This window comes from Mobula birostris, chromosome 3 (assembly GCF_030028105.1).
Source record: "Mobula birostris isolate sMobBir1 chromosome 3, sMobBir1.hap1, whole genome shotgun sequence".
Classification (NCBI taxonomy): domain Eukaryota; kingdom Metazoa; phylum Chordata; class Chondrichthyes; order Myliobatiformes; family Myliobatidae; genus Mobula; species Mobula birostris.
Window position 1 is genome coordinate 35,318,360 of NC_092372.1, and position 26,770 is coordinate 35,345,129.

General features: G+C 41.8%; 1 protein-coding gene across 1 annotated transcript in view; it reads right to left on the minus strand.

Moving 5' to 3' along the window:
- Positions 1–14,022: 14,022 nt before the first annotated feature.
- fancg (FA complementation group G) overlaps positions 14,023–26,770 on the minus strand; it is a 36,236-nt gene continuing 23,488 nt past the window's right edge. The window contains exons 8-14 of the mRNA XM_072251782.1: positions 25,013–25,179; positions 23,848–23,914; positions 21,501–21,886; positions 19,871–19,920; positions 18,336–18,503; positions 17,264–17,399; positions 14,023–14,996 (exon numbers count right to left, since the gene is read on the minus strand). Coding sequence (XP_072107883.1) covers positions 14,849–14,996; positions 17,264–17,399; positions 18,336–18,503; positions 19,871–19,920; positions 21,501–21,886; positions 23,848–23,914; positions 25,013–25,179 — 1,122 coding nt within the window. The 3' untranslated portion in view covers positions 14,023–14,848. The remainder of the gene's footprint in view (positions 14,997–17,263; positions 17,400–18,335; positions 18,504–19,870; positions 19,921–21,500; positions 21,887–23,847; positions 23,915–25,012; positions 25,180–26,770) is intronic.

Here is a 26,770-nt window from a genome sequence, read left to right on the forward strand (position 1 = left end):
CAGTCCCTTGGTATGACCATAGAATTCTCCAACTTCCGGTAATTCCCTCCCCCTCCCTTCCCCTATCCCTATGTCACTCTGCCCCCTCCCCCAGCTGCCTATCACCTCCCTCATGGTTCCGCCTCCTTCTACTACCCATTGTGTTTTCCCCTATTCCTTCTTCACCATTCCTTCCTATCACCTCCCTGCTTCCCCTCTCCCACCCCTTAATCTTTCCCCTTACTGGTTTTTCACCTGGCACCTACCAGCCTTCTCCTTCCCACCCTCCCCCCACCTTCTTTATAGGGCCTCTGTCCCTTCCCTCTTCACTCCTGACGAAGGGTTCTGGCCCGAAACGTTGACTGATCGTTTCCACGGATGCTGCCGGTCCTGCTGAGTTCCTCCAGCGTGTTGTGAGTGTTGTTTTGACCCCAGTATCTGCAGAGTATTTTGTGTTTACCAACAGAGTTGGCATGGGCACCATTGCCTACATGCAGGACAGGGGGGTGGATGCCTGCCTGGTCAGCTTGGACCAGGAGAAAGCCATCGACAGGATATCACACATGTACATGACGGAGGTATTCTCCAAAATGGGATTTGGGGAGGGAATCCGGAATTGGATCAGACTGCTCTACACAGACATCTGTAGTGCAGTCCAGGTCAATGGGTGGGAAACAGGTAGCTTCCTTATCAAGTCTGGAGTCAGGCAGGGCTGCCTTTTCTCCCCTGTCTTGTTTGTATGCTGCGTAGAACCCTTTGCTGAAGCCATCAGGAAGGATGAAGGCCTGAGGGGCGATGCTGCCAGGCAGCGGAGGGACCCAAGTGAAAACTTCCCTGTACATGGACGATGTCACCATCTTCTGCTCTTATCTGAGGTCAGTTCGCAGGCTGATTGGCATCTGCGACGAGTTTGAGCTGGCCTCAGGGGCCAGGGTCAACCGCACGAAGAGCAAAGCCATGTTCTTTGGCAAATGGCCCAAATGATCCAGCATCCCCTTCACCATCAGGTCTGATCACGTGAAGGTGTTGGGGATCTGGTTCAGAGGTGCCGAGTCAAGCAATAAGAACTGGCTGGAGTGGACTGCCAAGGTAAACCAGAAACTGGGACTGTGTATTGATAATGGGCAAGAACCTGGTCATCAGGTGTGAGGTGCCCTCAGGGCTGCTGTACTTGGCACAGGTGTGGCCCATACCCCGCTCCTGCAGCTCGGAAATCACCTGAGCCATCTTCAGATTCGTCTGGGGATCGAGGATCAGACGGACCACCATGCACAAGTCCCTGGACAATGGGGGCAAAAACGTTCCCAATGTCACCCTCACCCTGATGGCCAGCTTCGTGTGTGGCTGCATCAGGTTGTGTGCAGAACCCAGATATGTGGGCACCAAGTACCACTATGTGCCCAGGTTCTACCTGTCGCCCTGGCTACGAAGGATGGGTCTGGCCCCACTTCCGCGCAACACCCCAGTCAGCTGGTCGTTGCTGCCATACCTGCCCTTTGTAGAAAAGTTCTTCCAGGTCAACGCCTTTGACCACAGGGCCATAAGGGAAATTATAGAAGGCTCTCAAATATGTAAGTATTAGTTTTAACTTGCTGAATGATCTCTCACAGCTGGCAATGGAAACTGCAATGGTTAGCTTTATCTGAATAGCAATGCGAAGATTGGGGAAGATGCTGTCATCTCCATACTGAACAATAAATTCAAGAAGTCTTCAGGTCTTGATATTTTCTTGTTGACCCACCTTGATAGCAACATTCTGCAATCCAAAATTTCTTCATATAGCTGCTGTCCATCAACATCAGAGCTGCACAATTCACCCAAATTTTCGCATTTCTTCTTTAGGTCGTTACTGTCGGCGCTGTAACACGACATCGAGAAGGAACCCAAACTTGGCTTCAGTGTTGTGCAAACGAGCGAACCTTTTGTCCATTTCTCTGTGAAGATGGTCGAGTGTTCCCTTCATGACTCTTTCCATTTCCTCCTTAGCTGTTAACCCAGCCTCTCTCAAGTTCTCATTAGCCATTCATTTCTTTCATCTCTGACATCTTTCAAATTCAATATTCCATTCTTGACAGAGACCAACTCCTTCTTCGAGTGACTCACTGACCAACACTTCTCTTTCATCATAAAAATGATCTCAGAGGGCTTTCAAATCCAGGGCAGCATCATGGAAGTTCATGCTAGGATCCTGCAGCCTCTTTTGAATATGGTCAATGCAAATAGGAAAATAGGTGCAGGAGTAGGCCATTCGGCCCTTCGAGCCTGCACCGCCATTCAGTATGATCATGGCTGATCATCCAACTCAGAACCCTGTACCAGCCTTCCCTCCATACCCCCGATCCCTTTAGCCACAAGGGCCATATCTAACTCCCTCTTAAATATAGCCAATGAACTGGCCTCAACTGTTTCCTGAGGCACAGAATTCCACAGATTCACCACTCTCTGTGTGAAGAAGTTTTTCCTAATCTCGGTCCTAAAAGACTTCCCCTTTATCCTCAAACTGTGACCCCTTGTTCTGGACTTCCCCAACATCGGGAACAATCTTCCTGCATCTAGCCTGTCCAATCCCTTTAGGATTTTATATGTTTCAATCAGATCCCCCCTCAATCTTCTAAATTCCAACGAGTATAAGCCTAGTTCATCTAGTCTTTCATCATATGAAACTCCTGCCATCCCAGGAATCAATCTGGTGAACCTTCTTTGTACTCCCTCTATGGCAAGGATGTCTTTCCTCAGATTAGGGGACCAAAACTGCACACAATACTCCAGGTGTGGTCTCACCAAGGACTTGTACAACTGCAGTAGTACCTCCCTGCTCCTGTACTCGAATCCTCTTGCTATAAAAGCCAGCATACCATTCACCTTTTTCACCGCCTGCTGTACCTGCATGCCCACTTTCAATGACTGGTGTATAATGACACCCAAGTCTCGTTGCACCTCCCCTTTTCCTAATCGGCCACCATTCAGATAATAATCTGTTTTCCAATGAGTACTTTGTTCCAAAATCCTAGCAAAATCAGAAAATCATAGCTCAACATCCAGTTGTACAGCTGCCTTGCGTCACTTCTTGTTTCACTGGTCTCGTTTTTATTGTCTATCATGTCCTGGAGAACTTGAAGTATCTCCTCAAGGTACTTGTGACGGGATTCACTGCTTCTGTCCTTGCACCCCACCTGGTTTCAGACTCCGACTTAACAACCACAGGCACAGCGTTTTTGAGTTTTTCCCAGTGCTGTGTTGAACGAGAGAAAAACACATAGAGAGCTTCGATGGTTCCAAAAAACGTGATCATCATTGTATCCTGCTTGGCTATATGTACACCCACCAAGTTGAGTGAGTGATTGTCGCAATTCACAAACACTGCCAGGTTGTTTTTCTCACATATTCTTTGATGAACACCACCCCTGTGTCCAGCCATCACAGCAGCATTGTCATAGCACTGTGACCGATAATCTTGTAGCTCCATTTCGTCCTTCTCTAGCTGTTTCAAGATGTCTTCAACCAAGCTCTCAGCATCCTTCTGGCTTATCTGGATAAAACCAAGGAAGGACTCTCTAACACGGACTGTTTTCTTCTCAAAATCAACTTCCACATACCTCACTACTTCTGACATCTGCTCACGGTGTGCCTGATCAGGAGTCGAGTTGAACATGAAACCATAGTACTTGGCTTTACAAATGCTTCTCAGTAAACTATGGCAACAGTGGATGCCATCATGTGGATGAATTCATTCTGGACACCGGGTGAAAGATAAGATGTGGATCCAGGATGACTTTCCAAATGAGTGAGGTGTTCTTTTATAACAGGGTCAAGATGGCCAGTAGTTTAAGTAAGTCAAGGAAATTTCCCACAATGGAATCACCGTCTAGCTGAAGTGACTCCCTGTGTCCTTGCAAAGGCAGGTTCAGAGTTGCAAGGAATATTATGCAGTGAAGGATTCCCGTCAAGATATCACACCACTTCTGCTTTTTCTTCTAAATCTGTGACTGAAATACCGTGTCAATAACTCCTCTGCTTCCAGCTAAATTTCTTTCCATTTCTTTCCACTGTGTGAAGCATTCCCGATGATTCTTGGCATTTTCATGAACACTAATCCTTTCAGGTGCTTTCCACTGGTTGAACCCACTTTCCTGCTCCAATGAGGATTGATGGTCTGACCGGGAATAGAGAAGACAACAGATACAAAATGTAGACTTTTTAGAAGGGGAATAGACCAGACATGAGCGAGTCACTTCCTCACCATGGCCATTTCCCAATTTCCTCTTGAACCAAGTTTTGTTCATAGAGCAGTTATTTGTTGGTAAGATAGGCCCCTCACCGTTCTGGAAATACTTCGAACCCAGCTTTATTATTTCTGTTCTCAACGTGTCAGGCAGAATTGCTTTTCCAGTATCCTTGTCGAACTTCAGAAGTCCAATGTCATGCTGTTCAATCACTTCTGGTATGACAGTTCGAGGCTCTTTGACACCATCCAGTTCACTAGGTTCAGTGTCGTCAGGTTCAATCTCGTCAGGTAAAATCTTGTCAGTAAACTCAACATCACCACCACCACCATCGCCTTCCCCTCCTGTCATGTCCACGTTCTCTGTTGCAGCCTCACTCTTAATCTTGTCATACTCGGATTTATCTGACTTGACTTCCTCCTCGGCTTGTGACACATTTGTGCTTGATCCACCTTCGGATTCTAACAAACTTGTAGCAGGTGCAGGCGACTCCATGGAACGTTTCAAACTACTTGTCTCAGGCTTTTCAAAGAAGGGCATGAAGAACTTGCTCGATTTCTTGGCTTCCTCCGCCTCCAACTTTCATCTCTTCCGTCCTTCAGCTCCACTTTCTTTCTTCTTCGTGAAGAAACGTTTCATGATCTTCTTACACAATGCTCTGAAATAAGGCCATCCTAGTGCTTCTCACCCATGATAATCAAAGACAGATCATACATCTGAAGAAAATTCTTTTTTTACTATCAGGGGATGGCTTGTCTGACTTTAATAGAAACCGCTCAGTGGCGCCCCCTTCAAGTGGCGCCCAGGGCACGTGCCATACCTGCCGTATCTTAGATATGCCGCTGCGTGAGAGGAAACTGGAGCAGCTGGAGGAAACCCATGCGGTCACAGGGATAATGTACCAACTCCTGACAGACATGGCGGTTAACAACCCCCCCCCCCCGTTAATTACTGGCACTGTAAAGCAATTGCACTAACCACTGCACTACCACACACCCCTGAATCAATATGCATGATCAATATGATTTATTGTTCTTCCTGACCTCATGGATTATTCTCACTTCCTGTCATTGCAACATGCATTTTGTTCCAGGAAGCTGGAAGAATTATATTGTGGCATCAATATTTAAAATTGTCTTCACAGTTATAGAGTCACAGAACCATTCACAGACTAATATGAATGCTGTCAGCTGCAGGCATTTATGATTCACAGGAGCGTGGCGGTTAACATGATACTATTGCAGATTAGAGTGTCAGAGTTGCCAGTTCAATTCCGGAGTCTTCTGTAAGTATGTTTATATATTCTTCCCATTAGACTATAAGACAGAGGAGCAAAATTAGGCCATTTGGCCCATCGAGTCTGCTCTGCCATTCAATCATGTGTAATGCTCTGGTTCATATTTTTACTGTTATGCTGTATGTATTAATTTTGGCTGTTTGGTTAGAGCAGTCTGTTCTGTTTTCATGCTTCTTTGGGTTATTGTTGAAGATAAGAGATGAGGGGAAATGTGTGCCATCCAATTAGGATGGTCGGATTAAGGGGAGGTTTCTCTGGTGAGGGACATGAGGGTTTGGTGAAGCTTTTGTTCAAGAGGAGATGAAGAGAGAAGACGCTGGGGAGAACCAGTCATAGCATATGATCTGGTGGGAGACCCGTTTGTTTGAGATTGACCGCGAGCAACATTCGGAAGGGGTGTGTGCTTTCACGATGACCAAGAGCCCAGCGTGTGAGTGACAGAGAAGTTTAAGATGAGCTCTAGCTTATGCATATTTGACTGTTTAATTAGAATGGACCCTTTTTCTTTTTGTTATTCTTTACTAACCCTTCAGTTACAATTCATAAATATAATTCCTTTAATCATAGGCAGTGCACTATCTGTTATTTCGTGGCATTAATTTGTAACAGGGTAGCAACTGACACAGCATCCACACATACCGGGGTTTGGGGTGGGATTGACCACCTCAATTTCACGAGTTTGACGGGGCTGGAGGTTGCCTTCCCTGGACTTACGCAGCCGAGGAAACCGGGGTGTTTCACATGGCTAATAGTTTCTCCCCTCCTCGGCCCTACTCCACAGCCTTCTCCCAGTAACCTTTGATGCCGGGTCCGATCAAGAATCTATCAAGCTCAATACACCCAACAGCCTGGCCTCCACAGCTGCCTATGGTAATAAATTCCACAAATCCATCACCCTTTGGCTAAAGAAATTTCTCTGCATCTCTTTTTTAAATGGACGCTCCTCTATCCTGAGGCTGTGCTCTCTTGTCCTAGTCTCCCCCCGCCATAGGAAACAACCTTTCCACATCTACTCTGTCTAGGCCTTTCAACATTCAAAAGGTTTCAATGAGATCCCCCCTCATCCTTCTGAATTCCATCGAGTACAGACCCAGAGCCATCAAACGTTCTTCATATGATAATCCTTTCATTCCCAGAATCATTCTTGTGAACCTCCCCTGAACCCTCATCACTGACTTTACCTGCAAGTTAGCCTTTAGGGTGTTCTACACAAGTCCCTTTGCATCTCAGATTTTTGGATTTTCTCCCCACTTAGAAAATAGTCTGCACATTTATTTCTACTACCAAAGTGCATGACCATGCATTTTCCAACATTGTATTTCATTTGCCGCTCTCTTGCCCATTCTCATAATCTGTCTAAGTCCTTCTGCAGCCTACCTGTTTCCTCAATACTACCTGCCCCTCCATCAATCTTCATATCATCTGTAAACTTGGCAACAAAGCCATCTATTCCATCATCTAAATCATTGATACACAACATAAAAAGAAGTGGCCCCAACACTAAACCCTGCAGAACATCACCAGTCACTGGCAACCAACCAGAAAAGGATCCTTTTATTCCCAGTTGCTGCCTCCTACCAATCAGCCAATGCTCTAACCATGTTAGTAACTTTCCTGTACTACCATGGCTCTTAACTTAGTAAGCAGCCTCATGTGTGGCACCTTGTCAAAGGCCTTCTGTAAGTCCAAATATACAATATTCCCTACATCCCCTTTATCTATCCTACTTGTAATCTCCACAAAGAATTCCAACAGGTTCATCAGGCAAGATTTTCCTTAAAAGAAACCATGCTGACTTTGTCCTATCTTGTCCTGTGTCACCAGGTACTCCATAACCTCATCCTTAACAATTGACTCCAGCATCTTCCCAGCCACTGAGGTCAGGCTAACTGGCCTATAACTTCCTTTTTGCTGCCTTCCTGTTTTCTTAAAGATTGGAGTGACATTTGCAATTTTCCAGTCCTCTGGCACCATGCAAGAGTCCAATGATCTTTCAAAGATCATTATTAATGCCTCCACAATCGTACTGCTACCTCTTTTAGAACCCAAGGGTGCAGTCCACCTGGTCTGGGTGATGTGAATTCTTTAGGTCTTTCAGCTTTTTGAGCACTTTCTCCCTTGTAACAGTAACTGCACTCACTTCTCTTCCCTCATACCCTTCAACATCTGACACACTGCTAGTGTCTTCCACAGTGAAGTATGTGGGTTTCCTCTGGTGATCTGGTTTCTTCCCACAGTCGAAAGATAAACCAGTTAGTAGGTTAATTGGCCATTGTACATTGGCTTGTCATTAAGCTAGGGTTACATAGGTCGTTGCTGGGTGGAACAGCTTGTTGGACCGGATGACCCATAATGTTAACTTATTGCCAACAAAGCTGATGTGAGCATTTTCTGAGCCAACAAATCTTCCAAAGATTTGCTCATTAACAAAGCATTTGAGGAAAATTTTACCAGAAAGCAGAAAAAAAGCTGATGAAGGGGTTGAGAGATTCTGCTGTACATGGACCTTCAAGATGCATTTGATGAAATTCTCCTTAATAGGCTCATCTTCAGGACTGAATATAAATGAAGAGAAACAGGGATTGGAACTGGGTCATTATTGTCGCATTTACTGAGGTACAGAGAAAAACTCATCTTCCTTACAGATCAGATCATTGAGGTAACGGGGGAAACAATAACAATGCAGAGTGAAGTGTAATTGCTAGAGAAAGTGGAATGCAGGTAAACGAGACAGTGCAAATCATAATGAGGTACATTGTGAGGTCAAGATAAGGAACAGAAACATACTGTCGGTGTTTAGACTGGAGCAAAGTGTATTGTGGCATTCCTCCGCGCTAAGTAAAACAGAAACACAGCAACTGCAATGGAATGGCACAGAAAAAAATGCTGCGGGAGTTCAGCAGGTCAGGCAGCATCTACTGAGGGAAATGAACAGTCGATGTTTCAGGCCATGACCCTTCATCAGGACTGGAAAGAAAGAGGGGAGAAGCCAGACTAAAAGGTTGGAGGGTGGGAGAGGAGCATGAGCTGCTGAGAAGAAAAGGTGGCTGGGTGGGGGAGGGGAGGAAAGGGAATGATGTGTAAAAACTGCAGGTGATAGGTGGAAGGGCTGAAAAAGTTGAGGAAAGGGGTCAATACTAGAGCCACTGTTTTCCTTCCTCCAAATTATTAACTTTGTCTTAGGTCTACAGGGCTCAATTTCCAAATCTATAGACAAAACCAAATTTTGAAGCATAGTAAACTCTGAAGCATAAGAATACTTCAAAAGGATATAGACATCAGTACTTCATTAAAAGTGCCAAGTCAAGCTGTGAATGCAGTTAAAAATATGGAAGATCCAAGTCTTTATGAATGGTGGCTTATGGAGCAAAGAGGTAATGATGAACTAGATACCAGTTCAGCCACAAGATTATCTTGCAGAGTATGTGCAGTTCTGTGCACTATTCTTTTGGAAAGCTATAGTTTTAAAATGACTCCAGGGATAAGAGGCTTCAGTATTGTGGATAGACTGAAAAAGTTTTCCTTTGAACAGTTTGAAAGGGTATCTGATGCAAGTAATTAAATCATAAACAAAGGGAGGGTTAAGAACTAGAGGACATGAAGTGAAAGCAAAAGTACTAAAAATGCCATATGAGCAAAAACATTACAAAACAAGCAATCAGGGTCTGGAAAGCACCATCAGAGGATTGTGATGGAAAGTTCCCTTGTGAGCTTCAAAAGGGAAAATTTGAAAGGAAAACATTTGCAAGGCTGAAGAGGGAAAGAAGGGTAATGGTGATGGATTATACCTGCAGAGAACTGACATGAGCTCAAAGTAGTCTTTTTCTACGCTTCATCTTCTTTTTGATTCTGTGATGACAGTAAAATCAATCATGCGATGGGTAATTTACAATTGTATTGTCATTACTACTTCTAATTATGCACTGAGGATATGAGCAACATATCCTCTGAAGATATACCAAATCAGAAACACTAGATGGAAGAACACATTTGAAATGTTGTTGAAGTTTCAGAAAAATACAAGTTAGAAGTGAAAGTCACCAGTAATTTATTAAAGCTATGTTTATTTGACAAGAAGTAGAGTGTGTTGTTGAGGTAGAGCACAGCATATTCTTGTGAACTTTTAAAAGGAGCATTCAAGGAATTCTATAAAATTGACTAAGGAATTAATAGCGGAGAGCAATGACAAGTGGTTTTCTGTCAGATTATTCTAGTTACACAGAGTGTAAAATCTCCAGGAGTCAAAACTACTGTTTTATTGTATATTGAGCTTAGAACATTACAGCACAGTACAGGTCCTTTGGCCCACAATGTTGTGCCAATCTTTTAACTTGCTCTAAAATCGATCCAAACCTTCCCTCCTATGTAATCCTCACCTGTTTTAGCATCTATATGCCTATATAAAATTTTCTTAAATGTCCCTAATCTATCTGCCTGTACCACCACCATGGCAGTGTCTTCCACATGCCTGTGTAAAAAAAACTTAACCTCTGACATTCCCCCATACCTTCCTCCAATATGTCATTGACTTGGAATTATGTACAAAGGCATATGTTAATATTTTCACACAAAACAAATCTCAAAACCTAGTCAATGGCAATTATAACAGCTTTCAGGAAGAGAGAGGGTAGCAAAACAGACCAAAGCAGAGCATATCAAATTTAACGTAGAGGGAGCATAATATCCTGTACCTTGTAGAAAGACTGAGGTATCTACAAGGTGAGTGGCGGATTTTAGAAGAGTTTGCAGAAACAAAGTATCTTGAAGTGTACATACACTTATTTTTAATAAATGTGGTGGAGCAAAGGACATTTCACTGCTAGATTGACGATATCTGGCAGGTGGAATAGGTCGACAATTGGCCAACTTGAGAAGGCTATAAAAATGCATACTGGGACTGCTGGCACTTTAAGTAAAAATATAAGGAGCAAACAAAGAGGTGGTGCTAAACCATTAAGACTCAACTGGAATTCAGCTCTCAATTTGGAAACCAACCTGCAGGAAGGATGTCAAAGCTTTAGCAATCGATGAGATTAGAAAGAACTTTCAAAACATAACACAAAAAAGTCAAAAGTTGAAAAATACAGGACCACAGGGTAAGAGGACTGTGACTATGGGTAGCCTATCTGTACTCTATTACTCCTTTGTTCTATAACATGACTGAAGTGCTACCTCTTCTTTCGTATTACTCTGCCTTGTTTCTATAACTTCTATTTACTGCACACATACTTTAGCCAAACTATTCAACTTTGAAAATACAAAAAAACAGTTGATGCTGGAAATCTGAAATAAAAATGGAAAATACTGTAAAAATTCAGGAGGTCAGGCAGCACGTGACAATGTATTAGGCCCACTGCCCCTTGTTAGAACTGGTAAAAAGTAGATGCAAGCAAGTTTTCAGTAAGAGAGAAATTGTAGAAGAGATGTTTATTTTATAAAAAAGACCATTGTAAAATGGTAGTAGTTATGAACTCATTGGGCTTCTTGGTTGGTATAATAGACTGTTGATAGTGAAGTCTTGAGCCGTCAAGCAGGCAAGACTTTATGAGTAACATAAGAAAAACTAGCAAATATGATATAAAAAAAAGAACGTGCTGATAAAACTGAATAGATCAGGCAGCATTTGTGGAGGGAGAAACGTTATCATTTTGGATGAGAGACCATTCATCTAGCCTGAGAAAGAGAGAAATACATGAAACTAGAGAGCACCAACATGTGGTGGAGCAAAGAACATTTCACTGCTAGATTGACGATATCTGGCAGGTGGAATAGGTTAAACCACTAATGTGGAATGAGGTGTAGGGATGAAACAAGAATGCCATCAAATTCCCCACATTCTATTCCTTACCTACTGCAACCCAAGTACTTATCAAAAGTGTCCCAGCGATGGCGCAGGAACACTACTTTCCACTATCCCAGCAGCTAGCATAGCACTTTGCAGCACCTTATTAAGATCAGAGTTCAATTCCCACCTCCGTCTATAAAGAGTTTGAATGTTATTCTCATGAGTTTCCTCTGGGGGCTCCAATTTCCTCCTGTGTTCTAAAGATGTATTGTTAGGGTGGGTGAGTTGTGGCCAGGCTATGTTGGCGCTGGAAGAGTAGTTGCTGGAATTGTGGGCTGCCCTCGCCATAATCCTTGCTGATTTCATTGATGCAAATGATGCACTTCAATGCATGTTTCGCCGTACATGTGACAAATAAAGGTAATCTTTAATCTTATATTTGCTTGCCTGTAAGTCAATTCCCTACCTGTGCTACTACTATTTAATTCTGTTGTTAGAGAATAACTCCAGGAACTTGATAGCTCCCTATTTCCAGCACAAATCACATCGCTCCCATCTGTGACCTTTCATGTCTTCCAGCCCTATAACATCTTCCTTAATTAGTGATTGTCACTCTTTCCTTCCTGACCTATTTTTTCCTGAGCAGTTTCTATCCTAGAATACCATCACCAAGTCCTATCCTCTTTCGGGACACATATTGGTTTTTACTTCATCTTAACCCTACCTAGTTATTTATATCTGCACCTCACTAATCTTATAGACACTGCTTTATTGTGGCTGTGTACATACATTCAAGACTCATTTTTATATTCCTCGTTCCCCCTGTATCTAATACTGAACTAAATCCTTCACTGTTCCGATCAAATAATCTCTATTTTTTGCACATTTTCTTCCTTGCTATTACCATATACTGGTCTCCATCCACGCTAGTACACCTCCCTGTTCAAACACTGGACCAGCCCAGTTAAGGTGCAACCAAACTCTTTTGCCCAGTGCTCTTGGCATCCCTCCCCTTTGCACAGTGCATTTTCCCAAAAAATACTGAATTTACTATTTCTATTCTCAATAACGGTGGGTAGAATCTTGAGATTAGAACATTTTTCCCAAGCTCTGAAAATGTAGAATGAAAGACCCACATTTTTTTGACTTCCTATCTCAAAGGTCCATCATGAGTTATGACTTCTAGGGTTTTTAAAAAGCTTTGTTTATCACATGTATATCAACATCGAAACACACATTGCGATGCATCGTTTGCGTCAACGACCAACACAGTCCGAGGAGTAACCTGGGAGCAGCCCGCAAGTGTCACCACACTTCCAGCGGCAACATAGTATGCCCACAATTCACAAACCATGCGTCTTTGGAATGTGGAAGGAAACCAGGGCACCCAGAAGAAACCCATGCAGGCACCGGGAGAGTGTACGAACTCCTCAGAGTGACAGGAATCAAACCCGGATCTGTGATGACGGATGCTGTATAGGCTGTAAAGCATTTCGCTAACCACTACACTAGTGTGCTGCCTTTAGAATGTCCTTCATTCTCATCATACTCATTCTAGCATCAAGGAGACGAGATAAAACTCATGTCTAAAGCTATAAGTAATGCTCATATGTCTCCCTGAAAAAGGAATCTCCTATGACTACCACATTTGTAACCGCCCCTCTTCCCCCACACAACCCTTTATCTAACTGTGCCATGTACTGCTCTGCATCCCTTCAGAATGCAAGATCTGTTGTTGTTTTCAAAACCTTGGCCTCAATACTTCCCTGTGCAATTGGATCCTCGATTTCCTCATTTGCAGACCCCATTCAGCTCAGATTGGCAACAACGTCTCCTCCACAATCTCCATCAGCAGAGGTGCACCACAAGGCTGTGTGCTCAGTCCCCTGCTCTGCTTGATTTAGACTTATGACTGTGTGGCTAAGTACAGCTCCAATGTCATATTCAAGTTTGCTGATGACACCACTGTCGTCGGTTGAATCAAAGGTGGTGACGAGTCAGCATACAGGAGGGAGATTGAAAACCTGGCTGAGTGATGCCACAACAACAACCTCTCACTCAACGTCAGCAAGACCAAGGAGCTGATTATTGACTTCAGGAGGAGGAAACCGGAGGTCGATGAGCCAGTCCTCATCAGGGAAATCAGAGGTGGAGAGGGTCAGTATCTTTAAATTCCTTGGTGATACCAGGTGGGGCAACCTATCCTGGGCCCAGCACACAAGTGCAATTACAAAGAAAGCCTGGCAGCGCCTCTGCTTAGGAGTTGGTGAAGATTCAGCATGACATCTAAAACTTTGACAAACTTGGATGGGTGTTTGTGGGACAGTATATTGACTAGCTGCATCACAGCCTGGTGTGGAAGCACCAATGACCTTGAGCAGAAAATCCTACTGAAAAGTAGTGGGTACGGCCCAGTGCATCAAAGGTAAAGTCCTTCCCACCACTGAGCATGTCCACGTGGAGCGTTGTCGCAGGAAAGCTTCATCCATTATCAGGGACAGCTACCACTCAGGCCGTGTTCTTTTCTCGCCTCAGCCATCAGGAAGGTGGTACAAGAGCCTCAGGACTCATACCAGCAGATCCAGGAACAGTTATTACCCTCAACCATCAGGCTATTGAACCACAGAGGATAGCTTCATTTGAATTCACTTGCCTCATCACTGAAATGTTCCTACAACCTATGAACGCACTTTCAAGGACTCTTCATATCATGTTCTCAATATTATTTATTTATTTGTTTATTTTCTCTTTATTTTTGTACTTGCATGGTTTGTTGTCTTTGACACCCTTGTGTAATGCCCAAGTTGGTGCAGTCTTTCATTGATTCTGAAATAGTTATTATTTTATTTTGGATTTACCAGGTACGTCCACAAAAATGAATCTCAGTGTTGTATATGAGTATACATGTACTTTGATAATAAATTTACTTTGAATTTTGTTTTAAACATAAGAAATTTAAATCTCAAGAAACAATCCTTTTTGCTGCAACTTATTATTAAAAAGTTTCATATTTGTGAACATTTAGACATGCACTTTTGTATAAATGTGATGGATTCTTTATAAATGTCAAAAGTAAATAGTGCTGAAATAAATTCTCAGTTCATTTCAAAAGATTGGATAATAAAATAATTTACGGAAATATAAGAAAATATTAGGAGGATATGTCCACCTGCTCAACCATTCGATGAGGTCATTAATGATTTGACCTTGGCCTCAGTTTTATGTTTGGCCGTCTATGTAGACCAAAGATCTCTCTGCCTCAGCCTTGAATCTTGCCAATATTTCTGAATTCACAGCTTTGTGGGATACAGACAAAAGAATAATGATCTTCTGGGAGAACTGCTGCATGGCTCCATTACAGATTTATGTAATACCCGAACTAGAAATTTTGCAGTTTAAACATTGAAATATCAAGTGCAATCTTCCTTTGTCACAAAGGTACTTGCCATGGCCAAATCATGCAACAGACAGGATAAGTGCATGTTTCAAAATGATTTAAAATGACATTAATTCAGAATGTTCTTTGCCGTTTTCTTTCACTTGGACCTGGATGACTGCTGATGGTCATGAATAAGACGTGGATCTCAGAAACTGAACAGCTGATTTCTCTTTAGAATGAGAGACACAATGTGCCTGCAACATTTCAGAAACTGCTTCTTCCTCTGAAGGACTTATTTCATTGAGATGAGGAATCAAGAATAAGGGCAATTTTCTGAAAAGGAAAAACGAGATAAATGACAGGTAGGGAATGCAGTACTTTAGTCTGATACCCATTTTCAGTACTGAGCATCAGGCCAGTTGTAAATTAACTAACCTTGAATATGTTTTTTATCATCTCTTACCTTAGAAAAGTACTCTTAAGTAATCATAATGTATTTTCTCTTTTTGTCTACAGCCAGAATAGTCCACATCCCTAAGAAGTGGACTGAAACTCAGTTTGATGAAAAACATTTAAATCAGGATTTAAATGGAAAGGTATAAAGTACTTTTCTAATACCCTAGTGCCAAAATGAACTATTTACATTTTCACACTTGGACGTTTACAAAGAAAGATCAGTCTAATATAACCTTTATTTGCATGCATTGTCCTTATGGAAAGCAACCAACCAGTGTGATAATTGGCGATGACTGGCACAGGTATTTAGTTATTCCCAGCTACTGCTCTTTCCCCATAGCCTCTGGGTACTTGGACACACATAATAATATAGGCCAAAGTCTGCATGGTTTCCTTTAGGAAAAATCTTGTCTGACTCATCTGTTGGAACTCTTTGAAGAAACAGCAAGCAGGATAGACAAAGGAAAATTGATTGATGTTGCGTACTTGGATTATACAGAAGGCCTGTGACAAGGTGCCACACATGAGGCTGCTTAACAAGCTATGAGCCAATGGTATTACAGGAAAGATACTAGCATTGACAGACGACTGGCTGATTGGTAGGAGGCAAAGAGTGGGAATAAAGAGAGCCTTTTCTAATTGCCAGTGACTAGTGGAGTTCTGCAAGGGTTGGTGTTGGGACTGCTTTTTATGTTATTTATCAATGACCTGGATGATGGAATTGATGGCTTTGTGGCCAAGTTTGCAGGCAATATGAAGATCAGTGGAGGGGCAGGTAGTGTTGAGGAAGCAGGGAGGCTGCTGAAGGACTGAGGCAGATTAGGAGAATGGGCAATGAAGTGGCAGATGGAATACAGTGTCGGGAAGTGTATGGTCATGCTCTTTGGTTGAAGGAATAAAAACGTAGATAATTTTCTAAACAAGGAGAAAATTTAAAAATTCGAGATGCAATGAATTTGAGAGTCATTGGGAAGATACCTAAAGGTTAACTTAGAGGTGGAATTGGGGGTGAGGAAGGTAAATGCAATGTTAGCATTCATTTTGTGAGGACGAGAACATTAAAGCAACTATGTAATGATGAGGCCTCACTGGGAGTATAGTGAGCAGTTTTGGGCCCCTAATCTAAGAAAGGATGTTGTGACATTGGAGAGCATTCAGAGGAGGTTTACAAGAATGATTCTGAGAATGAAAGGGTTATTGTATGAGGAGCGTTTAACGGCTCTAGGCCTGTACTCACTGGAACTTAGAAAATTGAAGGGGGTTCTCATTGAAACGTATTGAATGCTGAAAGACCTAGATAGAATGGATGTGAAGAGGATGTTTCCTATAGTGGGTGAGTCTACAACCAGAAGGCATAGCCTCGGAATAGAGGGACATCCTTTTAGAGTGGGGATGTGGACGAATTTCTTTAGCCAGAAGGTGGTGAATCTATGGAATTCGTTGCCATAGATGGGTGTGGAAGCCAGGTCATTAGGTGTATTTAAGGTGGGGCATAATAGGTTCTTGATTAGTAAGGGCTTGAAAGGTTATGGGGAGAAAGCAGGAGAATGGGGCTGAGAAGGAAAATGGATCAGCCATGATGAAAGGGTGGAGCAGACTCGATGGGCCAAATGGTCTGGTTTTACTCCTATGTCTTATGGAAATGGAGGAGGGAACAGAACTAAGCACCTTTTCTGCTACCCGAGTATTGTATCTTTGAAAACGCAAACACAAGGAAATCTGCAGATGCTGGAATTTCAAGCAACACACATAAAAGTTGCTGGTGAACGCAGCAGGCCAGGCAGCGTCTCTAGGGAGAGGTACAGTCGACGTTTCGGGCCGAGATCCTTCATCAAGACCAACTGAAAGAAGAGCTAGTAAGAGAGCTGCCTGGCCTGCTGTGTTCACCAGCAACTTTTATGTGTTGATTGTATCTCTGAATTGTTTTTCACCATTCCAAGCTTATTAAAGCTCAATTACATTATATTAAATTACCTAAATATAAATCAATTATATTATATTAAAACCCAAGTTCATGTTTATTACATGAAAGCTCAATCTGCAAAGTTTCTGGTTATTTAATAAGAATATTCTTTTAAAAATTGATTCTCCAAGGTGCTTCAGATACATTTGCAAATGAAAAGTAGGAAAGCAGTTTCACTCACTTGGACCACCCTTGTTGCACCTCCTCTGCAGATGCTCTTGTTGAACTGTGGTATTTTTGCCAGTAAGAGAGAGCTTCACCCTTCCTTTTAAGTTTCCACAGAACTTGCACCAGATTATACATTGCTTCTAAACTATCTGAAGTGAGAATCAAAATGTTTTATAACGTGTTCTCCAGATGTAGGTTATATAATTGTATGATTAAAAACAGAAACGGACACACAGATCTCAACAGGAACAAGGGTTATGAAATTCTCATTTTAAAAATTAAAAATTTTAATCTGTTGCTGCACACAGCTGTCGGTGGGTGTGCCAAATGTTGCAAACAACTTGGAGCTCACCTCCATGCTAACGTGTGCAATGACCCAATGGCACCTTTGTGCAATGCTGCACAGGCACATGAAGGGCCAGTCATCAGACAGAATGGGTTAACACTGGTCATCCAAATAACAATGTTGCTACGCATATTTTTAATACTCTGCCATGCAGGTTATGTGCAATTTATGTTAATTTAAGTTACTTTAACTTATATTGTCATGTTTGTAATGTTCTGTGCTGCTGATGCAGCAAGCTAATTTTAATAGCATTTATACCCTGGGTATGTATGCCCATCACAATGAACTAGAAACTTCATAGTCATGCTTTATTGATCCCGGGGGAAATTGGTTTTCGTTACAGTTGCACCATAAATAATGAAATAGTAATAAAACCATAAATAATTAAATAGTAATATGTAAATTATGCCAGGAAATAAGTCCAGGACCAGCCTATTGGCTCAGGGTGTCTGACCCTCCAAGGGAGGAGTTGTAAAGTTTGATGGCCACAGGCAGGAATGACTTCCTATGACGCTCTGTGTTGCATCTCGGTGGAATGAGTCTCTGGCTGAGTGTACTCAACCAGTCAACTATGTAGTGGATGGGAGATATTGAACTTAAACTTGCCTTTGTCAGAACATTATGCATATGTATTTCTGGATCCATAAAAGACTACTAGCACTATTGGTTTGCATGTTTGGGGCTATCCTTTACAGTTTAGTCTGTGGAAACGTGATCCATAGGTCCAAAAATAACATACCAGGACAAGCTTGTAGACCCAGCTGAAAATTCTGCAGAGCTTCTCTTTGTTGACCTCTTTCCGTCAGCTGCACTCCTTTTCCAACAAAAGCCAATGATTTCAGCTTTTGCAAATATTTTAGTTCCATTATCTTCCCTTTCAAAGTCTCAAATTGACTATTCGGCCCTCCTGCATGAAAATACTTCAGAATTACTCAGTGTCCTATACATAGAACAGTATGTTTAAGCCCTTTGGGTCATGAAGTTGCACCAACCTTTTAACCTACTCCAGAGTCAATCTAACCTTCCCCTCCTACAAATCCCATGATCCTCCTTTTCATCCACGGACTTATCAAAGAGTCCCTTAAATGTCCATAATACATCACTCTACTACCACCCCCATCAGTGTATTCCATTAAATACAGTAGCTACAAAACAACAAATCAGGAACTAAATCTTCAAGCAAGTTAAATGCTGGGCTTTGGCAACAATGAAATGTTTCTGGGACTTAGCAGTAAGATAAAGCCAAATCTAAGGTCAGATAGAGCAAAGAGGCGCAAGGAGGGTTAGATTTCTGGGGAGTTTCTGAAGTCTAGGAGCAGTACAAGGTATGCCATTTACACAGAGGACTGACAAGTTCTGAAATATTCAGGTATTATATCCTGCTGGCAATGGGAAGTCACTGGGGGTTATATCTTAAATAGAAGCTAAAAATATCATATCTGGAAGATCAGATCCTTTGGGAATGTCAGTATTCTTGTCTGGAAGCACTGGGAAGGGAGACAAGATCAACATAAAACACATCGAAGAGTCTCCTCAGCGTTGGAGCAAACTTCAGGCTTCTGAGAAACAGTGGCCTTTACACCAGAACTCCCTCAGCCATAACAACTAATTGGTACCATGTACTGGCTGTCCATAAACCATTGCCTAGGCTTTCTCCCTTTACTGCCCACCATATTGTTGTTTCCTCATTCCCCGTTTGGTTGACATGGGAATCCTAAGTTAAAGTTAAAATCTATTTTAAAAATCATTATTCTTTAGATTTAAAATTTGGCACACAGTAACTTTTCAGGAATGAAAGAAAATTACCAAAAGAGATCATTTGAATACTCCAAAGTTTAAAGTTCAAGGATTGGATTACTTGGTGTCTGCTGGTTATACAGTTCACAACTTTTATTTCATCCACTTTCTACTAAACAATTACTTGCACAGAAACCTGAAACTCAAGCTGCTACTTCAGTCAGGCTTCATCCTACCACTTTGCAAGTGTTGGGACTTCGAGTGTACACATTCTGTTTTGTTACCATGACTGCAGACCAGGCAAAAGACATTCCAATTCTACTGTTAGTAAATTATGTCTTTATAGAAAGGCTCCTTTAAACTGAGTACACAAAAGCAGCCCTGTACTTGGTCACAAAACATGAGTATTTAGATTTTTAAAATAGGTTCATATAATCAAAACTCAAACTGAAATCAAAATTTTGATCATCTTTAATAACCTTAAATAGATAAATAGAGCAAATTTTTAAAAAAACTTTAATATACAATAGAGCTTACCAGAATCATCAGGATCTACAACTTGAACTTTATGGAGCAAATTAACACATCTGCAAAAAAAAATACTATCACTAAGGTGGTCAAAAATGATTATCTATTAATACAAATGTAAATTGCAATACAAATGGTTAGATAATGTTCACCAAGCCACAATCAAAATGCCCAGCAGTTTAAAAGTACTGAGTGTAGCAGGTAGCCTTCGCCTCATTACACTCATGTTAGTTCATTAAAAAAATGTATCCACATGAGGTTCTCTTCTTGCTCTGATAGCCTCTTGGAGTCAATCCAATTCAAATCAAGCAGGCTGCTTGGTTCTGCATAATGATTATTTATTTATTTAAAACAACACGTAGAGAATATTCAGAATCAGGTTTAATATTATTGCCATATGTCATGAAATTTGTTGTTTTGAGGCAGTAGAACATTGCAATACAGAACAATAAAAGCAAATTACAGCAAGTATGTATATTAAAAAGTTAAATTAAATAAGCAGTGTAAAAAGGGAAATGTAAAAGGTTGTGAGGTGGTGTTCACAGGTTCAATGTCCATTCAGAAATCTAATGGCAGAGAGGAAGAAGCTATTCCTGAATCATTGAATGTGTGCCTTCAGGCTTCTGTGCCTCCTCCCCGATGGTGACAATGAGAAGGCATCCTGGGCGATGGAGGTCCTTAGTGATGGATGCCGCATTGCTCCTTGAAGATGTTCTGCATGCTGGGGAGGCTTGTGCCGAAGATGGAGTTGACTGAGTTTACAACTTTCTCCAGCTTATTTTGATCCTCTGCAAGTAGCCCCACCATACCAGACAGTTAGAACACCTGTAGAAATTTGCGAGTGTCTTTGGTGATATCCTAAAGAAAGCAGGGGGTCCTTGATGCTCAATGCTGCTTTCTTGTGACAGCGCTCCTTCTAGATGTGCTCAATGGTAGGGAGGGCTTTTCTTGTGATGGACTGGGCTATATCCACTACCTATGATAGGCATCTCCATTTCTGGTCATTGGTGTTTCCATACCTGGCTAAGATGCAAACAGTCAGGATATTCTCCACTGTGCATCTACAGAAGTTCGCCAAAGTTTTAGATGACAAGCCGAATCTGTACAAAATTCTAAGAAAGGAGAGACACTGCTATCCCTTCTTTGTAATGGCGGTTATATGCTGGTCCCAGGACTGATCCTCACCAAGGATTTTCAGGTTACTGACCTCCTCCACGACAAGCAAGAGAGCATTGGCTCAAGATGAGAGGAATAGATTTTAAGGGAGAGCTAATTTTTTCCCGTTTTTGGCTGAACATTGTGGGCATACTATGTTGCTGTCAGAATGTGAGGCGATATTTGTGGGCTGCCCTAGTACATCCTCAGATTGTGTTGGTTGTTAACACAAATGACTCATTAAACTGTATGTTTTGATGTACCTGTGACTGATAAATAAATCGAAATCTAAATCCAGAACTCCCTGCTATAGAAAGTGGTGGGATCAAATATAACTACTAGTCAGCATGATCATGATAGTTAGGTAAAATTGAAGTCAAAGGCACCAGGAGAAAATGCTACAGTCATTAGAACCATATAGAATTCTGAAATTCTGCCCAAGAAAACATAATTTCTTTAGACGAGGAGACCAGCAGCAACTCACCGACTAAAGTTAGTAATTGATTCCTTATTATTTCCCAAGAGAGCAAAAGCTTGTCCTTGATATAATAATGCACTTGCCATCCATAGAATATAATTGAGGGTTTCTTTCTTTGTTGAACATTGTGTTTGTGACTCACTGGAATAATTTGAAAGGGAACTCTGGCAAACTGTGTTAATTTCAGTCCTTTCTGAGCAATCTTTAGGCAACCATTCATTAACTCTAATCTCAAATGTTAAATTTTCAGAAAGTAAACTTGACAGTTTGCAGGTAATTTCCTCACAGACCGTGATGGCATCGTTACATCTCTGACACTGCAGAAGAGCCACAGCTGTTTCCAAATAGATTTCAGGAATTCGAGGAACCATGCAGTCTGCTACAAGAGATATCTAGGAAAGAGTGAGAACAAAGGTGAATATAAGAACAGGCAGAACAATGCGTACAAGATCAATCACAAGCCAACAGTACCCATTTTCCTGTTACAACACTCACCAGAAAGGAAAGATGTGGATTAGGGGAAAATATAATTTTTTCTTCATGATAGGCAGAGAAAATACAGAGACAAATAGAAACACATTCCAAGAACGATATTAACTAATTAACCTGTCCCATATTCTCAGGGTTTCTAAGTTCCCCTGAAAGTGCCATGTTCAATCCTGGCCCCAATGCAGCCATACAGTGACTTATCCCTGTACATCCCATATCCCGATTAGACTCAATCAGCTGTCTACACCTTCCCGGCTGTTATTTTATTATGAATGTTGTTGTGAATTCCTCTTCTCTAGAGTTATTAATCCTTGTTTCAGCCTGGCCTGGCTTGACTCAACTGCTGATCTGGACTTTATGTTGGACCTCCAAAGGAAACCCTAACCCACCCATTCCCCCCCACCCCACCCTGCAACCCCCCACGCCAAATTCTCACCTGGATTACTGCTTTACGTCCCATTTTTGACTTGCATTTAATTTCATCTGCCCACCCAAATCCAATCCATCTCCTTGTGCTCATTGTTCATTGACGTCCTTTGATTCATCAACAACATCCATTGACCCGCTGGTTCTCAGTCTAAGAATGACCGTGCCGATGATCTCTTCCACTGCATGCACGTCTCACCCCATGTTAGAAATTCTGAACTAGACTATCACATTCCCAAGATCAGCATAAAGATTTTACAATTCACTGCATTAATGTTACAGTAACAATCTTAAATTTATCTTCTTCAGTTTTTGTTCCTTCTTCCCTCCTCTGTACATTCACACTGCCCATCATCCTCATTTCCTTTATCCTCTGTCCTGTGAGTATCTGTCCTTCATCAGTCTTCACCATCCCTTTTTCCCCTTCCACACACTTGCTTTGGGGCAGCACAGTAGCGTAGCGGTTAGCCAGCGATCCAGATTCAAATCCTGCTGCTGTCTGTAAGGAGTTTGTACGTTCTCCTTGTGACCTGCCACCTTCTTCTCTCACCCCTTGACCCTATGCCCTCCTATAAATCACACCAGCCAACTCTGCCACCTTGCACAAATTCAGAAGCTCCTTAGCCTTAATCTATTTAAATTTTGCACCCCCAAGTAACTTCACGTCATTTCAAGACTGCAAAGCACATGAGATACACTATGAGAAGCTATGAAAAGAACATGAAACCTATGAGAAGACCAGGTCAGCAAGAACTAGATGGGCTGAAGGACCTGTTTCTGTGCTGTAGTACTGTTGACGAGGTTGTCCTACTATTCAAAGAGGTAGAGAGATGGATATGTGGCAGGGCATGGGAAGAGATTAGATTATGGTTAATCAATGGGAGAAAATGGAGCAAAGCCAGAAATGGAACAAGGAAAGAGCATTGTGGAGGAAGGAATGACGTGGCAGGAGGGGGGGAAAGTCTAAGTCCAGCGGGAAACCACTGAGTAGGTGACGACAATCATGTAACTTTTTAAACTTCCTTTTGTTTACAAATACAGCATGGTACTGGCCTTCTGGCCCAATTACACCTATGTGACCAGCTAACCTACTTTGGAATGTGGGAGTAAACCAGAGCACCCAGAGGAAACCCACGCAGTCCCAGGATGAACGTACAAACTCCTTACAGATAGTGGTGTGGTTGAACCTGGGTTACTGGTGCTGTGATAGTGTTACGCTAATCGCTGTACTACTGTGCTTCCCTAAAGCAAATATTTTGAAAGGGAAAAAAGGATAGGCAGAAGTTGGAATGAAGCCAATGGTGTAATCATAAAAAGTAGCACATTTTAGAGCCAAAATTTAACACTCTGTCCTTTAACAAGAACTTTGCTAAAACCAGATAAATTACCTTGCTGAAACCAAGTGCAAGACCAATAATTTTTTTTAAAGATCACGTACTTCCTGTTGTGATCCTTCATAGAATGAAGCCAGTAGGTCAAGGTAATGTTCTGCTGCCTCTCCAGCCCTAAACAAAGTAAATTGTAGGAAAAGAAAACTATTAGGATTGCTGAAATACAGCTGTAGAAGCCTGAAGACACAGAAACATTCCCTACAGGGCTTGGCATCTAATATTGTTGAACGTTTGAGACCGTTCAGATGGGGGAGGAGCAAGAAATAAATCACCAAACAAATCCCAGAGGTATTTCCAATTACTTAATTTCAATTTGAAGACTAGCATTGATATTATTATTGGCCTCAGTATTCCTGTAGCAAGCTTGGGAAATCAGTCATGACTGTAGGTTAATGTGATGACGACTACTTCCATGCTGTTTGAATGTTTATGAACTAATACAGGATTGGACAGATCCACGCGCAAACAGCGCACTTCACTGTGTGTTTCAATATGCATATAGAAAATAAATCTAATCTATAATCTTTAATTTTTAAACAAACGATACATCCAAGTACTATTATTCATAATTACAACTTGGGCAAGGAACTACAAATCATTAATGAGTCTATTTTTCATGACAAAGAAAAATGAAAAAAGATAGCAGAACACATCTTGCATGTATTGTTTTGACACTGAATTTCAACTCTGGAGGATATTTAGAGCCACAGGCCTTTCAGCCCATCGTGTTCACACCAACTATCAAGTACCTGTCATTTATTAGTCTGTATCTTTCACTGCCTTGGTGACTCAAGTGTTTTTCTTACATGTTGTGAGAGCCTCCGCCTCCACTACCCATTCAGGGAATCCATTCCAGCTTCCAAATGCCCAGGTTAAAAAAAACACTTCCTCAGATCCCCTCCTCACCTCCTACCCCTCACACTCACATACGCTCTCTAGTTTTAGATACCTCTAATACGGGTAAAAGATTCTCACAATTTGTTCTACATCAGGTCCCCTCCGCTCCAAGGAAAACAAATCCAAACTTATCCACCTCTTCCCCCCCCACACACAAGAAAGAGTTGTGCACCAACCCTTGGAATGTGGGTAATAATGTCTCAGCTGGCATCAAATATCCATCCCTAGTCATTCTGAGGTAGCAGATTAGCTTCCTGAACCAGCACAATCACTGGTATTTCCAGATGCAGCCTATAAAATGGAAGTATTACATACCTTCCTATCTGAAGATATCTTCTTGCAAGAGAATGCTTTACATATACTTGGTTTACATTGGTCAACAGACTGCATGTTGCTGGAATCCCGACCAGCTGCTCAGGCTTGATCAAAAACTGAGATTCAACGTGATTGGCGTCCTTAAATTTATCATAGTTTTCAAAAATCTGGAAATGGAATCATGGCATTTCAGTTCAAAAGCCAACTACAATGTCTACAAGTTAGAATATAGAAATATACATTCAATAGGCACACAAAATAGATTTTTAATAGTAAGACCGGACCAGATTTTACCACCAATGGTGACAACATCTGCTATCATAACAAATAGTAAATCTGCCATTATTACCTTCTATCCCAAAGCGAAATGCACCCTGATAACACATAATGTTGGGACAGACAATGTGTTCAATGTTATCACCACCCCCACCACATGGGATTAAACAAATGGATAAAAAAGCAACTGACAGATGGCAAAACCACAAACCTTTGCTTGGCCAGGTTTCAAACTGGTCAAAAATTTGATTTTCTGAATAAGTTGCAATTATAAATCCATCCCAAGAAAAAGGGCTAATAATTCCAACATTCCAGGAAGAGGGTTAGATAATTAAAGTTAAGGGATTGTAAACTTTGCTTTTGAAGGACCTCAGAAGAAATATTTTTGGGAAACTGGATTCTCAGTGGCTCTATGATTAGAATCAAGATATAATGCTAGCAGCAGCTGCTAAAGCAAGTCTTTTAGTAGAAAAACAACCACATTATCCAGGACCTAACTAAGTTCCAAATATTCTGCTCATCAAGCTGGCCTACAAAAAAAGGGCAAGCACAATAGCATCATAAATAAACAGGATTAGATAAACCATGGTGATGCAAAAATATATTCAAACACTACCATTACACAGCATAAAGGGAACTAAAGGCTATAAATGCTTGGAATGTGTCCTCTGGCAACACATTCCAGTCACCCACGACTCTCTGTGTAATAAACTTGTCCCACACATCCTTGTACTCATCCGCTCTCACATTAAATGTACGCACTCCCGTATTCATCATCATCACTATGTGCCGTGTCGTATGATGTGGGCGATCATGGTCTCGACCATCACTGTTCTTAGCAAATTTTTCTACAGAAGTAGTTTGCCATTGCTGCTTTCTGGGCAGTGCCTTTACAAGGTGGGTGACCTCAGCCGTTATCAGTACTTTTCAGAGACTGTCTGCCTGGCATCAATGGTCGCATAACAAGGACTTGTGACGTGCACCAGTTGCTCATACGACCATCTACCACCTGCTCCCATGGCTTCATGTGACTCTGATCGGGGGGGGGGTGGCTAAGCAGGTGCTACACCTTGCCCATGGGTGATCTGCAGGCTAGCGGAAGGGAGGAGTGCCTCACACCTCCTTTGGTAGACACATATCTCTGCCCCACCTCCTCTAGATTTAGACATTTCAATCCTGAGTAAAAGATACTGTTTGTCTACTCTGACAATCTGATAAACTTCTTTCAGGTCCCCTTGAGCCTCTACTGCTCCAAAGAAAGTAACTCAAGTTTGTCCAACCTCTCCTTGTATCCCAAGCAAAGCCATGCTGATTTCCCCATGGCTTTCCAAATGCTTTTAAATCCTGTTCCTGAGAATCCACTCCAATTGCTCCCCTACCACTGACTCGAGACTCACCGGCCTATAGTTACCAGGATTATCCCAATTCCCCTTCTTAAACAAAGGAATACCTGCACCTAGAGAGGACATGAAGATATTGGTC